The 17,953-nt window shown below is 44.5% G+C and overlaps 1 protein-coding gene across 3 annotated transcripts in view; it reads right to left on the bottom strand.

Annotated features, from left to right (window-relative positions):
• The window catches only part of BTAF1 (B-TFIID TATA-box binding protein associated factor 1), a 105,456-nt gene that overhangs the window by 34,710 nt on the left and 52,793 nt on the right, over positions 1-17,953 (bottom strand). For 2 of the 3 annotated variants that reach the window (XM_045024926.1, XM_045024925.1), the window contains exons 20-25: positions 17,227-17,653; positions 15,790-15,980; positions 13,574-13,727; positions 13,382-13,491; positions 11,931-12,132; positions 4,914-5,062 (exon numbers count right to left, since the gene is read on the bottom strand). In XM_045024926.1, the coding sequence (XP_044880861.1) occupies positions 4,914-5,062; positions 11,931-12,132; positions 13,382-13,491; positions 13,574-13,727; positions 15,790-15,980; positions 17,227-17,653 (1,233 nt within the window). The remainder of the gene's footprint in view (positions 1-4,913; positions 5,063-11,930; positions 12,133-13,381; positions 13,492-13,573; positions 13,728-15,789; positions 15,981-17,226; positions 17,654-17,953) is intronic. The other variant, XM_045024928.1, reaches the window with a different exon arrangement.

Consider the following 17,953-nt stretch of genomic DNA (forward strand, 5'->3'; position numbering starts at 1 on the left):
GTGCACAGTGGGATGTGAATGTATGGAGGGGCTATCAGGTGGCCACCCTATAGATGTCCTGGATAGGCACTTGGCCCAGAAAAGCTGCCCAAGAGGTCTACACCCTGGTCGAGTGGGCAGTTATGATTGCTGGGGGTGGCACTTTTGCCTGATTGTAGAAGCAGTGAATGCAGGCGGTGATCCACCAAGAAATTCTTTGAGCAGACACTGGGTGGTGACCTTTCATCCAGTTGGCCACTGAGACGAATTGCATCAACATACAGAATGGCTTGGTGCTTTCAATGTAGGACAACACCCTCCTGATATCTAGGGAATGCAGCCTATGCTCCTCCTCTGACTTATGTGGCTTTGGAAAAAAGGTAACTAAGTGTCCTGGCCCATATGAAACAGAAACCACGTTGGGCAGGAAAGTGGGGTGTGGCCTCAGCTGGACCTGGTCTTTGTAAAAGACTGTTTAGAGCCCTTGAGGAACCTGGCAGTCATGTACTGGGCGAAAACAGACCTTCCCTCGAGCGGTGGATGGAAGACAAAGGTAGCTACCAAGTGGTCCTTGACGGATGAAAGGGACAGGCCTTGGAGATTGAGATGCAGAAGGTAGTCCAGGATTAACTGCAGTGAGGCTTACTCAGGCTGAACACCTTTGTCTGAGGTCCAGCAGGCGAACCACTTCGATTTGGCCAGGTAGGTTGCTCTGGTGGAAGGCTTTCTACTGTCCACTGACCTGTTGGACATCAACTGAGCACTGCTGCTCCTGTACATTTAACCATGCAGGAGACTGCCATGGTTATGGGATAGCAGGTCCGGCCTGAGCGGTAGCTGCAATGGAATGGCCAGCAAGAGGTTCAGGAATGTGCCGAACCAGTGCTGGCGTGGCCAAGCTGGCACTATGAGGATTACCTTGCCTTGTCCTGCTTGATCTTCGTGAGAACTCAATTAACAGTACGGGGGTGAAGGCGTAAAACAGAGCCCCCGACCACAGGAGCAGAAAAGCATCCGACAGGGAGCCTCTGTCAATCCTCTGAACTGAGCAGAAAAACCATGGCATTTCCTGTTCTATTTGGACACAAACAGGTCCACCTGGGGAGTTCCCCACTTGTGGAAGTGGAAGCTGAACACTTCCGGATGGAGGGACCACTTGCGGTGAGACGAGAAGGTTCTGCTAAGGCCATCTACCAAAGCATTCCTGGCCCCGGGGAGGTGAGTGGCTATAAGATGGAGGTCGTGCTGCAGACAGAGCCTGAGGACTTCCTGGCAAAGGGCAGATGAACTGGCTCTGCCTTGCTTGCTTGCTTGAACTGCAGGGTGTAACCTGAGGATATTACTTCTAGCACCCAATGGTCCAAAGTTAGCCGAGACCAAGCCAATCAAAAGGGGCAGACGCAGTCGAGGAAAGAGAGGGAGGGTGGATCCAGTGAAGTAACTGGGGCTTTCTCCTCAGGCACACCCTCAAAATGACTGCTTCTGGCCTCCTTGGTTCCTGGGAGGGTCAGACTGAGCAGACTAGTGAGAAGACGATGGCTGTCACTTCTTAGACCCTTTGTCTCTGTCCTTCCTCCTGCAGGAACCCGATTGGGGACTTCCCCAAGGCCTAGACTGCAGGGGTGGAGGAGGCAGAGGGCGGAACGGTTTCCTGGCCTGCCAAGGAGTGTGAAGGTCCAAGGAGCAGAGGGTAGCCTGGGAATCTTTAAGGCTGTGGAGCCTCGAGTCCGTGAGCTCAGAGAAGAGGCCCCGCTCCCTCAAATGGGAGGCCCTGAATAGTGGCCTGCATCTCCTGGGACAACCTGGAAAACTGCAACCAGGAACTGCATGTCATGGTCACCATGGAGGTGACCACCCTGGCCACTGAGTCAGTAGCATTCCAGGCCATTTGGAGGGACCCCCTTACCAGCATTGTGCTCTTGTCCACCAAAGCAGTGAACTCCGGGGCTCGATCTTGTGGGAGGGCCTCTTTGAATTTGTTAAGGGAATCTCACAGGTTAAAATTGTGTCGGCCTAGTGGTTAGACACCCAAAATTGCAGGCTTGCCGTTGAATAAATCTTTCTGCCAAATAAGTCCAGTCTTTTGGCATCTGTTTTTTGGCATGCCGTTGACTTGGCCCTGCCTGTGCCTTTCATTAACAGCCGACACGACTAGTGACTCTGCTGGAGAGTATGTATACAGATATTAAAACTCTTCTGCAGGGATGTAATACTTCTGCCAACTTCTAAGGCAGTGGAATGGAAGAGGGAGTTTGCCACAGCAATTTTGCAATTTTAAGGACCCCTGGGTGGATGTGCAATGCAACCCAGGCTGCAGTGAAGGAGGATAAGGTTAAAGAGGTCACCTGACTCCTGAGACCTCCTCAATTTGTAGGTTCAAATTAGCAGCCACCCTTTTAAGGAGGGCCTGGTGCTCCTTGAAATTGTTGGGGAGACTGCCCATTTGGGAGGGACTCGCCCCCACTTCGTCCAGTGACGAAGACTGCACTGCCTATGGAGGAGCAGGTTTCCCCTCCCTCTCTGGGGACAGCTCCTTTGGTGCTGGGGTTCGGTGTGCTTTCTCTGCATTGGATTCGGTACCGTGTTTCGATGCCGTGCTGGGGCTGGTTTGTCCAAGGTGGCCCAGGAGGACTGGTGGGAAAATGGGACCGTCCTTACTAGCATGTCCCCATGGGTTCCAGTACAGCCATTGAGTGGGCCACTGTCCCTGCTGCCACGTTGTTGCCACAGGTCCATGCCAGTCTCACCCACTGGTGGCGAATCTCTGCTTGGCAAGGGGCTGCTCCCAGTTCGACTCGGACCAATCCTCTTCTGGTGACCAAGGCAGAGCCGTCAAGGCCTGAGTCTGCCAACTGATTCTGACTGGCAACCAGCGAGGCAAGGCACCTGCCCGACAAACGATACCGGGGAAGGGGACTGATGCCATGACAAGGAGTGGCCCTGGCCTGACTGGGACCAACGTCTGGGAGATCATCTGGGAGGTGGTGACCTGGGCTGCGGCGATCTTTGACAGGAAGCTCGCCAGTACTGATGGTATGGGGACCGGTGCTGCAAGTCCGGTGTCTCATGTCTTGTAGAGGAAGAGCATGTTGAGGACCTGCGCCTTCTGGTCAGAGAGCTAGGATATGGTACCAGGGTCCGAGGCCACGGAGATGGAGATCTGAGCCTGCGATCCGGTGACGGAGGATATTCCACTGCCTTATGAGGCAGTACCATGATCAGCTTGCCCTTAGTTGTCGGGGTGTTAGACAAGTCTGCCACCTGGTGTGGCGTCTGCGGTTCCAGTCGGCTTACTTTTTCTTTAGCCTCCGGGGCTGCTTCAGGCAATGAGGGCCCTGGGAGAGACCAGGCTGGGGGGTCTGACCTCTGCAGTACACCATGAAGCCCCGGGAAGGGCACGTGGCCTGACATTGGTCATTTGCCCAAAGCCCCTTTCCCTTCCAGTGCTGCAGGGCTCTTCTTTTGCCGCTTCTTAGGCATCAGCAAGGGGGACTGGTGCCAGGCAGAGCACTTCGCACTGAAGCGCTCAGCGGGGTGTCCAAGTGGGAGGGCTCCGATGCAGGACAAAGTGCAGCCTACATGAGGAGGGCCCTCAAGCGGATACTCTGCTCCTTTTGGGTTCTAGGTTGAAAGTTTTTACAGATTCAACACTTGTTCTTTCTATGGGACTCCCCAAAACAGTTAAAACAGCTGTCATGGGGGTCACCGATAGGCATCGGCCTACTGCATGACGAAGCGGGGAGGGCAGGGCATGCCCTACTCCAGGGCGAAGTCCCAGGCGGGACTTTAATTACCAAACTAACCTAACACTTAACGGCCAAGTACCTACAAACCATATACAAAAAAGATAAACCAGTAGTTCTCAAACTGTGGGTCACAACCTCATTTTAATGGGGTTGCCAGGGCTGGTGTTAGACTTGCTGGGGCCCAAGGCCAAAGACTGAGCCCCATCACGCAGGGCCAAAGCCGAAGCCTGAGGGCTTCAGCTCTGGGCAGCGAGGCTCGGGCTTCAGTCCCTCCTCCTGGGATTGTGCAGTAATTTCTGTTGTCAGAAGGGGGTCGGAGTGCAATGAAATTTGAGAACCCCGAGATAAACAAAGGCTGTAAAGAACCGATAATGCTCTTGCAATTTGCAAGACAAGGTGCTCCAAACAACAGTCATGGGAGGTAAGAAGGAACTGAGAGGACATAGGGTCAGCGGCGCCCAATATACACGAACGTGGCATTCAAGAGGGCGCCACAGCCAATCCTATGGATACCACGAAGGCAAAAGTCTCTGACAACTGTGCACATGGGCACGCACACACCCCTAGAATGGAATAGACATGAGCATGCACTTGAAGAAAAACTGGTTACTTCTTAAGGTGTCTGCAATATATTTAATATTGTACTTGATCTTCATTTAGATTTTCAGAGAGCTCAGCTCAGGGGCAGCTCTAGCTTTTTTGCCGCCCCGAGCACGGCAGACAGCCTTCGGCGGTGCGCCTGCGGGAGGTCCCCGGTCCCACGGATTCGGCGGCTTGCCTGCGGGAGGTCTGCCGGTCCTGCAGCTTCAGCGTACCCGCCGTCGAATTGCTGCCGAATCCATGGGACCGGCGGACCTCCCGCAGGTGTACCGCTGAAGGCTGCCTGACTGCCGCCCTCGCAGAGACCGGCAGGGCACCCCCTGTGGCTTGCTGCCCCAGGCATGCGCTTGGAGCGCTTGTGCCTGGAGCCACCACTGGGTCAGCCAGGGATAAAGGACAATGTACACCATTCACCAGAGTTTTGTTTATTTTCATTACTAGTATCTCTTTTTGCCCTTATATACACAGGTGTCCCTCCTAGTGACTTCTATCTGAACTGAACCTATGAGAGGGCTGAGTTGGTTCCTTGTGGCTAGTGAAGAATAAGAGGACAAAACACAAACGTATTCAAACGTAACTCCAACTTACCTCAAGGGGCATTAGTCTAATTAGAGTTGCAAAGCACTGAGTAGCCATGAAACGTACACTGTCCGTCTGATCGCTCATTCGACCCAAAACTGGGACCACTAGAAGGACAATATATGGAACAATACCAACATCTAGCTGTTCCATTACAGCTGTATTTGTTATTAAGGAAATATTTTAACCAGTTCAGTACCTGCTTTACATTAACACCACAAATGGTATATTTTGTACTTGTGATTACTAGTCAATCATATCCTGTACATCAGCAAAAAATGTGCATGATCATCAAGTCAACAGGAGTAAAATTTTATACAAATACATCGGGGGAGACAATTTCACAAATGCGTATATCAACTAGTCATTTAAGGATGATCCTCCTAGAAATGCTGCAATTCTTTGAAAGGGACATTGAAAACAAAATAGAGCAGGGTTTCTCAAACAGGGGTCGCCGCTTGTATAGGAAAAGCCCCTGGCAGGCTGGGCTGGTGTGTTTACCTGCCCAGTCCGCAGGTTCGGCCGATCGTGGCTCCCACTGGCCACGGATCGCTGCCCCGGGCCAATGGGAGCTGCTGGAAGTGATCCGCGGCGAGTGGGAGCCACAATTGGCCGGACCTGCGGACAGGACAGGTAAATACACCGGCCCAGCCCGCCAGGGGCTTTCCCTACAAAAGCGGCAACCCCGGTTTGAGAAACCCTGAAATAGAGGCTTCATCTCAAAGGAGTTCCAAAATTAAATTAAACCTAAACAGAAATCACGTTGACATTTTAAGAAATCAAATGTAGTTTGATGTAGATTACATATCTCCTGGGGATGGACTAAAAAAAGTGCTCATACTGCCAACACAATCGTTAGAGCCAGGAAATCACTTAAGTCCTTGGCCAATCTTTATGACCCACAACCACAGTTGTGCCTTCCCCTCTTCAACAATCCTGCATTCACAATCCACAAAATATGTTTCCACTTCCACACAAGATGTGCAACCTTTGACTCTGACCGCATAAAGGGTTAGAAATTGGATCCTTACTAATTATCTGAAATATACTGAAGTAGGGCGTTAGCGTTTATGATGTAGATTTTTAGCTGATAATTTTCCTAGATTGTTAATGGACAAAATGTTTTGCTTTTGAAAGTAGAACTAGTATTCATCTTATGAAATAATGGTTTGTAGCATTAATACTGTTATTTAGGTGATGCACTTTGTTTTTGCAATATTTGTGTGGTTGGAATGAAGGCTGCACATTTTGTATTGAGAAGGCATATGAACTATGACTAATGGGGATTTGAGAAAGTATGGCAGGGAAAGCTAAATGATAATTGTGAATTGCAAGGTTTAGATGAGGTATAAACCGTAAGAGGCAGAAAGTTTCTAGCTGTATCCATCTAATATCCCCGGTTACTACCAGAAGCCTGGCTCCCTCCCATCACTGTGCTTCCCTACATATAGAGATTTTATCAATTTTTATTATATTTATTTTATATATATATATATAAAAAAAACTTCAATGTTTATATAGGAGGGAGGCATGGCAGGGAATGTGGAGTGGAGCTAGTGATGTACAGGAAAAATATGTGGGAGCAAACTGTGGGAAGCAGGGTGTTGTGAGGGCATGGATGCAATGCAAGAGAGAAGAATAAAAGGGACAGAGCAGCACGGGGCTAGGTCATGTGTGGGCTGTGCAAGAGGGAGATGGGAAAGAAGTGGGGTGGAAGAGAGCTCCAACAAACTGGTTATGGTTCATCAGAATGTAGTACCTATCAGCTCCTCCTGTGTCAGCTTAGTCCCCACATACTTTCTCAATGCCCTCAGCAGTCCATGGTATTGCAGCATGGTGCACCAGGAGAGCGGAGGGGGAAAGGTGGTAACAGGTGAGAATGTAAGTTGATGTGAGGGACTGAATGGGGGTCTGCAGCTGTACAGATGTAGCCTAGATACTTTTGATCAAGGCATCAGCATTTAAAGCATTCCACCATACTGCCTTATATCACCAGCACATCAGGCAGCAGCATCCAGGAATCAGAATTTCTACACAGAGGCACTGGTGCATTGGGGCCTCCCCTGGATAGGTGACATGGCTGTTGAGCTAGAGAAATGCTAAGAAATCTGAGGACAATGACAAACTTCCAAAAGTTAGTAAACTGTTTCCTTAAAAAACAAACAAACATACTAATCAGAAAACTCCATTTTGCAACAACTAAGATAATTGGAGACCAAACAAAAATAAGGCATTTTAGCCATCTGAAAATACAAATTTCAACTTATCCTACAATACAGAGTTGCTTGTAACACCCCCATAATATTTTTTAAAAGTTTAACTGAAGTAGCACAAAAAATTCTAGACTGGGCACACAATAGGACTAAATAGGTCCCCCCACACCAAAAACTACACAAGCCAAACATTTAATGTACCATTACAGTGATAAGCACCAGCGTACTACTATTGCCAGAAATCTGTCTTGTAGCAGATGCTGCAGACTGTGGGACAGTACATATCATTACTCAGTCTAAGAGCTGAGTAACTCAAAACATGGAAATTACTGCAACCATAAAAGGAGAAAAATGTCAAGCAGAAAATTAGGGTGGGTGGGCACAATAACACACTAATTTTGTAAGATTTTGCATCCTGATTGAAACTAGTGAAGTAATAGCTCATTCTACTGGCAACAGGCTAAAGGTTTCCTTTCTGCTTCAGATCCAGGAATCGCTGTTGGCTCATTTGCTCTGCTACCTCACATGCAAATAAATCAAGATAATTTGTTTATTTTCAGCCATTTGAAAGTGAAGCTCTCTTTGGTTACGAGAAGATTCTACCATTCTTCAAGATTGTTCATACAAGAATTTCAAATCTTTAAAATGAAGACAAATAGTTACCTACCAAAGATGCAGATATTCTTCTCTGCTCAGTTAGGAGGTCAACTGCTTTGGTTAGATTAGAACTATTCTCTTTACAAAGGCTCAGAATAGTTTGGGTTGGTTTTTTTTTTTTTAAGCTCTGATATTACCAATGAAAGAAGAGATTACTTACCTACACAGTAACAGGAGTTCTTTGAGATGTTTTGTCCCGATGGATGCTCAAATTCATACATGCATGCATGCCCACATGCCTTTGATCAGAGATTTTCAACAGCAGAATCCACAGGTTTGCACCTGCACCCTACATCTCCTTGTGCTCTGGTCTGAGGATATGTAGGGAAGGGCAGACCCGCTACTGCTCCAGTTCATTCTCTACCATGAAACTTGGTGAGAGACCAGGACTCAAAAGCAGAGGGGAAGGAGAGCAGCTAGTGGAGCACGCATAGGGACAAAGCACCTCAAAGAACTTCAGTTTCTGTATAGGTGAGTAACCTCTCCTTCATTGAGTAGTGATCCCTATGTGTGAGCCACTTCAAGTGACTCCCTAGCAGTGCCCAGACTACTGAGTTGGGAGCTGAGGGGCAGGGCCTAGTACCAATTGGAAGACAGCCATCCCAAAGGCTGTATTTGCTAAGTGCTTGGAAAAATCAGGGAGTGGCCTTACAGATATCTAAAACAGGAGCAGTTTTTAAGCAGAGCCATAGAAGGGGACTGTTCCCTAGTACAGTGGGCAATCACCCTAGAAGAAGGGTCCCATCCAGAAGCTTCATAGCATGACAGAGTACAGCCCAAAACCCATTTAGACAGTCTGTGTGGATATATAGAAACAAAGCCTAGGGGAGGCTTTGGTACTATAGAGGTAGAAGCCTACAGCTCTTCTAACGCCCAGGATGTGAAGATCAGTTTCTTTCCTAGAACTGTGAGGTTTAGGATAGAATAGCAACTGAATATTCTGATTAAATATGGTTGTAGGAAGAGATCTTGGGTAGGAAACGAGGGTATTAATGAAGGGTTACTTTGTCCCAGCAGAAAACTGTGTAAGGCAGATCAGCCATAAGGGCACCCAATTCCTCAACTCTCTTAGCCAAGGTGATTGCTACTAAGCAGGAGGTCTTCAAAGATAAATGAAGGTGAGAGCAGCTCACCATGGGCTTGAAGAATGGTTTCATCAGAGCATTTGGGACAAGGTTGAATCCCAAGATGGTGCAGGCTCTCTGACAAAGAGAAAAGACATGTAAATGGGGTCCCAGACAGATTTTGCAGGGATCCTTCCACCAACTGAGGGCAGTGAGAATCTTCTGCAAAACAGACACCATCTTGGCCAAGCTGTGTTTGTTGGGTTTGTAGACTGTCCTGAGCTAGGCTTGGAGATATCTCAAATGCAACCCCAATGTTTCTGGGACATAATAAATATAACCTAACAGCTACAGGCAGGTCTGACCTATAGTTTGAAGACTTCTCTGAATGTCCAAGATTAGGTTGCTGAATCTATCAGATGGCAAGAAAGCTCTATAAACTTGATGCACTGGACTGGCATCAAGATAGACCATTCTGAATTCAGCCTCAGAGAGCAGAACAGGACCAGAGCCTTAAAGCCTGTAAACTGAACCTCTACAAGGGACCAGCCCCTGAGAAGCCAGTTGTCAAAGTAGACAGCTGCTGGCAAAACAAAAATGAAGAATCATGTATATGTAGGGTTGGAAGGAACCTTGAGAGGTCATCTAGTCCAGCCTACTGCACTGAGGCAGGACCCAGGTAAATCTAGATTATCCCGGACAGGTGTTTGTCCAATCTATTCTTAGAAACCTCCAATGATGGAGATTCCATAACCTCCTTTGGAAGCCTATTCCAGTGCTACCATACTTGAAGTTTTTCCTAATAGCTAACCTAAAGCTCTCTTGCTGCAGTTTAAGCTGATTACTTATTGCCCTACCTTCAGTGGACATGGAGAAAAACAGATTACTATTTCTCTTTAAAATTGCCCTTAACATATTTGAAGATTTATCAGGTCCCTGGTCCCCATCCCCTCAGTCTTCTTTTTTCAAGGCTAAACAGGCCTCTCTAGTGCTGAGTAGAGCAGACAATTATCTCCAGTGTCTTATGAATGACACTCATGTTAATGCTAAAGCCATTCTGGAGTGTCTTCTGCATCACATTGCTGGCTCATTCAATTTGTGATGCCCTATGCCCCCCCACATCCTTTTCCACAGTACTACCACCAAAGCAGTTATTCCCCATTTGTATTTGTGCATTTGATTTTTCCTCCTTAAGTGTAGTACACATTGCATTTGTCTTTATTGAGTTTCTTCTTGATTTCAGACTAATTCTCTAATTTGTCAAGGTCATTCTGAATTCTAATACGGTCCTCCAAAGTGCTAACAACCCCCTCCCCCACCTTGGGGTCATCCACAATTTTTTATCAGCACACTCTCCACTCCATTATTCAAGTCAAATAATGAAAAAACATTGACTAGTACCGTGCTCATGACTAAGCCCCTACCAAATTCATGGCCATGAAAAACGACTCATGGACTGTGAAATCTGGTCTTGTGTGCTTTTTTACCCTATACTATACAGATTTCACAGGGGAGAGCAGCATTTCTCAAATTGGGGGGTCCCAACCCAAAAGAAAGTTGCGGGGGGGGGGGAGAATGGGGGTGGTGTCACTTCTATGCTGCCTTCAGAGCTGGGCAGCCAGAGAGCAGTGGCTGTTGGCCAGGTGCCCAGCTCTGAAGGCAGAGTCCCGCCAGCACCACCGAAGTAAGAGTGATACAATGCCATCCTTACTTCTGTGCTGCTGCTAGTGGTGGCTTTGCCCTCAGAGCTGGGCTCCTGGTCAGGAGCCACTGCTCTCCAGTTGCCCAGCTCTGAAGGCAGCGCTGCCACCAGCAGCAGCAGCGCAGAAGTAAGGATAGCAGTACTGCAACCCCCACCCCCTACAATAACCTTGTGACCACCTTCCTTTTTTAATTCGGATCCCTACAATTACAACACCGTTAAATTTCACATTTAAATGGCTGAAATCATGAAATTGATGATTTTTTAAATCCTATGACCATGAAATTGACCAAATTGGACCGTGAATTTGGTAGGGCCCTACCCATGATAGACCCCTGTGGGACCCCACTAGATATGGCCTCCCAGTTGAACAACAAACCATTGATAACTATGCTTTGAGTATGGTCATTCAACCAATTATGGACCCACTTTACAGTAATTTCATCTAACTAACTAAGAGATACCACAAGGCTCTGTCTCAGGCTACAGCTGGTTGAAAAGGAACTGAAGCAGCAGCGAGTTCGCCCTTCCCTATAAACTCTCAGATTGAAGCTTGAGGATGTGTAGGGCACAGGCTTGGACCTGCAAACACTACCGTAAAAAATTTCCAATCAAAGGTGCATGGGCATGCATATGAAGTGAAGTACCCACAGGGAAAAACACTTGAAGAATACTGCATTTGTTGTTCCAACTTCTGTTATCACTACAAATCCTGCATTTTAGGACAAATAATTTAACCCACATGTTTTCTAGATTTCAAAAAGGACAAAAAACACTGAAAGTATCACAACTGTTTATATGCAAGACAGCTCTCTGTCCTAAATACCTGAAGACAAACATGAAATAAAAAGGGCATTTGAACAACCCTTTGTACATACTCTTTGCAATGTGGGAATTGCAACATTGGATCACATCAGCAAGTCAGAGTCTGGAATCCTGCCTCTAACAGGGATAGAGGCTTCAGAAGAACCCTAGGCAGTTAGTGGTTGGCTTATGTCCTAAGCAAGAAAGTTCATCTCACCTTAAGAACTTGCAGAGTTATTTATTATCCACTTAATATGTTTAATTTTTTTTTGGTAGTCCTGTTTAGCTATGGGCCTTGATGGTATTTTGTGGTAGTTTGTCACAGATTCATTACATAATATGCATACAATTTTATTTTAAAAACGTGTTGCCTTTCAGTTACATTGGAAAGATAATCCTGCAATTCTCTTTCACACTAAAACCTCAACAAGAGCAAAAAATATCATCTGATGGACGACTGAAGTGATCCAAGAGGAAGCCCAGCATCCTACACTAGAATGATTAGAAAATGAAATTAAAATTTTCACACTACAGAAATTGTATTTTTTGCTAATCACATGATTTTAGATAATACAAGCAAGGATACAAGCAAGTGCTTCAATTGCACCCTCTTGTTTGGTATTGTCGTCTATTGCTCCCAGCCACGGAATAACCTTCTCTAACAAAATATTCATTGTTTCCATGGTAGCTATTTTGCTCATGACACCTACACAACGAGCAACCATGTGTCTCACAGCAGTGCTCGGATGCTGAAGGCACATATAAAGATGAGGCAAATGCTGTATCAACTGAAAAGAGAAAAAAAAAGTCAGATCTCTATATTGGCTGTATTTTCTATTTTATCAATTATTGTATCCTAGCAAGAAGTCAATTAGCAAGACAGATGTACGAAGTTTTTAAATCAGAATTTAAAATCTAAGAAGTACTCAGATAGGAAAGAAGTTTCAAGCTGCAAAAGCATCATCTCAATCTGTGAGAGTTAAGTGCTCTGCACTTTTAGAAAAAAAAATCACACTATTTAAGTGCTTACATATGAAATTAGGAACCTAACTTGAGGCTCTTTTTAAAAAATCTTGGCATTTAAGTTCAGAAGAGTTTTTTCAGTTAGTCATTTTCTTCCTTGCTGACTAGACAGAAATATTGGACCACCTCCTATCCCAATCATAATTGTATTGACCACCCTTCTTTCCACTTTAAATTATTTCACATTCCTGAGTCAACTACAGCAACTCCTTTTCAGAAAAAGTAGAATTAGGAAACTATTTAATTATATTTGTATCTATACGTTAATGCAGTTTAACAGCAAAGAAGAGAGACAGGCCCATATGACCAGTCAGATCCCCATAGACAATTTGGAAACCTCTGAACCAGAACAAAATACATTTAAATTCAAGGAGCTTACTGTTGTCTTTTGACACAACACAATGCAAACTGCACTGTAGCTTGAATTTCAGCTATTACCAACAACTACATTTCCAAATGGCTTTCCTCCCTCTTTAGAGATAATATATGAACAAAGAAGATAGTTGATTTTCTTGACCTATCCTGCACCTTGTAGATAAAACAAATATGGAATTAAACTATATTTAAAAAAGGTGCATGGCATAAAGAAGGGATAGAACAAGCAGCTTTCATATCTAGAAGCTAAATAAAAAAATGAAGGAAGTAGTCTCTTCTTAAGGAGACTAGTACACCTCTACCTCGATATAATGCTGTCCTTGGGAGCGAAAAAAAAAATCTTACCGCGTTATAGGTGAAATTGTGTTATATTGAACATGCTTTGATCCACCCAAGTGCGCAGCCTCCCCCCCCCCCCCCCCGGGAGCACTGCTTTACCGCGTTATATCCAAATTTGTGTTATATTGGGTGGCGTTATATCGAGGTAGCAGTGTATAAGTGATCCGAAAAGCAAACTAATAGCAATACAACTACATAAAGAACTGAAATATTGGGGAAAAAAGAAGGTACATTAAAGAATGGCAATGAACACAAATTGTCGTGTCAGGAAATGGCTTTGAAGTATAATATGCTAATTACCAAAGGGTGAAGCTGAATGTCCATTGAAGCTGCTGTTGTTTCAAACACCTGTAGAGAATTGACCAACTCCTGAGCAGACACATCTCCCTTTTCCAATAAGGACTTCCGATCTGTTAAAACAAACAGATGTCCAGTTTCAGATAACATGTATGCTACAACACAAAAACAAGAACATAATAGAAGTGTACATACCAAAACTGTTTAGGTTAGTATTATTTCTTAGTGGACCAACCATAGCATCCCAGAGATGTGGCAATCCTAGTACCATTTCAGCACCGAAATGTTTAGCTATAGTAGATAAGGCAAATTCAGCTCCTCTCCTCTGTACAATATATGGCTTCTGAGCCTAGAATTAAAATATGGTTGAGTGAATAAGTAGATGAAAGAAATTTTAAAATAAAGCAAAGCTTGTTACATTCAAGCAAGGTTTAAGTGTTAAACAAATCTGCAAATTGAATAAAAAAACCCACAAAACTAAGAATTTCCTCCCCCTGCTCTTACTTAAACAAAGTTGATTGTATAACCAATATTATACACTACTGTTCATCAAGGGGAAGACTCAAGGCTTGTCTACATGGGGAAAAGCCTAGAATAACTAGTGCATGTTAGCTACTCTGCGTGAACTCCTCATATGGAGACACTTATTGTGCACCGAGAGTGCCCTGTCCAATTACAAGCTTAATACTCTTTAGAAATGTATTAAGTTAAACCACACAAAGCCATTGTTAATACACAGAAAGTGTATTTGCACAGGGAGTTCATGAAGAGTAGCTACTGGCTTTAAATCCACCCCCAAACTTGATGCTCATTAACTTCCCCACATAGACAAGCTATCAGAGTCCAATCTGAGCTTGCTGCACCTTTGGTGGCAGAAGATACTGAAGAACAGTTGGGGGATGCTCCCACTTTTACACCTTTGGAACCCTGTACCAAGAGAAAGGGGAGAGGGAAGGGTGAGTAACTTCCATGATTAGTGCTCTCTGGAAGCTCACAGTACAGGCACTTACTTTCTCTACAAGTGATATTATGCAGGAGGCCAAATTGAACTATTTATGGTTACTATGCAGCATCCAGTTGGTAGTTTCTTCTGTTTTAGGTCCCAATTTAACAAGGTAGTTAAGAATATACATAACTCTAAGCAGGCGAGTGAGTAGTCCTACTGAAGTCAAGGGGACTACTCACCTGCTTAAAGTTACGCATGTGTTTAACTACCTTGCTGAATCACGGCCATAACTGCTTATGAATTTTGAATTACAATATAAAAGATTCTGACAGACTTATTCACATTGAGTACTTAATTGTGTGAGTAGTGAAGGAAATGGGGCTCTTTGAAGAGTAAGCATGGCAGAAAATGTGTCCTACTTTTGCAAATATCTAGTTAAAGTTCATACTTTGGATTTTTCTACACCAAGGGTCTCAAACTCCTGGCTTGCAGGCCATCTGAGGCCCGTGAGCCTCCCCAATGTGGCCTGTGGGGCTCCAGCAGTTTTGGGGCTGGGTCTCTCCCTTTGCCCCACCTGCCACCCCGGGGGCTCCCCCCAGACGATTTACAATGGCCCAGGGCCCTGGCAGCACAGCAGAGTGGAGTCTGCCGGCTCGCTCCAGTGACTGCAAGCCCCCACCCGTGGCCCAGGGGCAGGGCTGTGCCTCTGCACTCTGCCCCACCCCGAGTGCCCCTGTGGCCAATGGGATGCTGCGAGGGCAGAAGCATGCAGAGGCCCTCCAGCCTGCCCGGCCTTGGAGTCCCAGGTAAGCACCACACCCAACCCCTTCCCAGAGCCTGCACCCCCTCCCGCCCCCAAACTCCCTCCCAGAGTCTGCACCCCAGACCCCCTCCCCACCCAAACTCCCTCCCAGAGCCCAACCTCTCACCCCTTCTGCACCCAAACTCCCTCCCTGAACCTGCACCCCAATCCCCTACCTCAGACCTCCTCCCCCACCCAAACTCTGTCCCAGGTGGGGGGGGGGGGCGTGTGAAATTCAGAGATTTTAAAAAAAACTCTTCTGGTTCTGTATCAAATTTCTGTAATACATATTGAGCAGTCTTCTGTCCCTCCCCCAAAACAGACATCAGGGAAAGGGCACACTTTTAATGTAGTATGAGAGAATTTAACTCTGCATGTCCCATTTACATGAATAGCTGTTTTACTCAGGACTAAAATATTTCCCTTTAGAATTAGTTTATTTTAAGTTTAATACCACTACAGATATTTAATTCTTCCTATATTTGAACATAAATTCTTCATGCTGCTTACAACATAAAAAAAAGAACATGGACTCAGTTTTTAATTAAGAAAAACTATTGCTCCATCATTTTGTATAACTCCATTGACTGAAATACAGCTACATTTAGGAAGAACATGTCTCATTAAGTAGAATGATAATCAAGATCTAACAAACTTATTTACCTCATCAAGTTCCGTGGTGATGTTTCCACTACTGCCTGTGGGAAGGTCTGCAATTTGGGCTTTTGGAGCCTTTGGTGTAGGACCTCGCCTACTCGTGATGGCAAAAGCAGCTTTCTGATGTCTGTACAGTGTAATTATTCCTCTGTGCTTGGTGACAGTATGGTGCATCCCATCTCTCTCAGAGCTGGGTCCTATTATAGAATAAAGTTGACAATTACTTTAAAACAGTACCAGAAATAGGTGGCAGTGCTAACAATCACCTACTTTTTGTGCATCTCAACTCGCTTTACAAAGAAGGGTAAATATCATTATGCGGACAATGAAAGAGGTGATTTGACTTGCACCAGATCACACTGTGGGTCAGTGAAAGCCAGGAATGGAAAACAAACCTCCCTAATTAGTGCAGGTCTAGTCCACTTGGCCACTATGTGGGGGAAAACCACACACTAAATAGTGAGGAAGTACTTCATAGTAAAATTTAATGTATACTTGCACAGTCACTCCCCAAACTCTGTTTGTAGAGACTCAGAAGTATTTTACCCTGAAATTTAAGATGGGAAATATACTTTGGGCATCCACATGGCTAAAGGAAGGATTAATACAGATGTGGTTAACTAGCCTTATTTTTCAACTACCTTTCAAGTAGTAGGAGTGGTTTTAAAAAGGTCAATTAACCACATCTTTAGGTTTCATCAGATGTGTAGTACCATATGTATAATGTGTTACCTAGAATTTACTTCAGAATATTTTACTTCCAAATCTAAACACACACAGAGGACATAAAACGTTAATAAATCTATTGTGAGGCTTGGCTATTTCAAAAATTGTGTCTCTTTAATTTTAGGAGTCAGATTGTTCATCTGAGAAGTAGAGATTTACTTTTCAGCCACAAGAATGGAACAGCATTGATTTTCAAGACTATTTTTGCAGGTCTGATTTCTTCCATTAACAGCATCATTACATGTATCTGTGAACATTTCATTGTCAGTTGTCCTACAATTTGGCTGCAGAACTACAGCATGCAACCACATTAGGTTTATTCCATGTAAAATTGCACCAGCAATATTTTTCTTTTAACAGAATAGTAACACATCCCTCATTTCCACATAACACCACACTTCTGCTCCATGAAATATTTCAATTTAAAAACCATCCCAGGAGTCAGTTATTTTGTTGTGTTTTAAGAAGTCTCTCCCAAAAAACTTCCAGAAAAATCACTAAAGCCAATTCTTAAACTACACTGCTATGTTCAAAGGCATAAATGTACATAGCGACTAATTTTTCAGACATCTCTTACAGTTCTAACAAAGTTAAAACAGCGGATTGATTTTAAATACATAACTAGTAGAACACTCATGTAGAGATATCTACTATATAAAATTAAAAATATTGCATTTACACAATTTTTTTCAAAACTGACAGACTTAGGCAATATACCTTTAGAATTTTCATGGCTGCTTTGAGGTTGCGCAGGACATGCTGCTAAGGGAGTAAGATGCGGGTCCACACAGAGAGAGTTGCAGAGATTTTTTATGATCTTTGAGTTGGGGCATGGAGATCTTGATATACACTGTTGAAGTAACTTAGCTACGCATAAAGCTGCATAGTTTTGTACCAGTGTATTTTCTTCTTTTTTGACAGTTTCCATTAAAGGTTTTATGACAGGATTTAGTTTTTCTGGAAGTCGTTGCAAGCTCACAACAGCACATGCAGCAAAAGTATGGACTCGCAGCTGTAACACTTGCCATTCCTGGTTTGTCTCTGTAACGGTCATTTGGACTTGTTGTCGTTTACTGTCCAATTGTTGTAAAATATTAGGATTTAAATTAAAAGCGGATGTAACTTCATTGAAAACAGTAGTAACCTAATGAAAAGAAAACCAGGAGTTAAAACAAATTTGTGCTCATAGCACAACCAGATTTCCTATTAAAAAAAAAAAAAAGGAGGTGGTGGGGTTTGTGCATGATGAAAGAAATACTGGGTTAAAGACACACAGGTGATCACACTTTCACTTCAACTTTAATACTCAGTGAAATTCTGTCCCCAAGGAAGCCAATGGGAGCTTTGCTTAAAATGTCTGTTTCTTTCCCATTTTTTTCTTACCCCCCCCCCTTTTTTTTTTTTAAATAGGGAATAAAAAGTACTAGCTGGTACCTATGAATTG

The sequence above is a fragment of the Mauremys mutica genome, chromosome 7 (genome assembly GCF_020497125.1).
Source record: "Mauremys mutica isolate MM-2020 ecotype Southern chromosome 7, ASM2049712v1, whole genome shotgun sequence".
Taxonomy (NCBI): Eukaryota; Metazoa; Chordata; order Testudines; family Geoemydidae; genus Mauremys; species Mauremys mutica.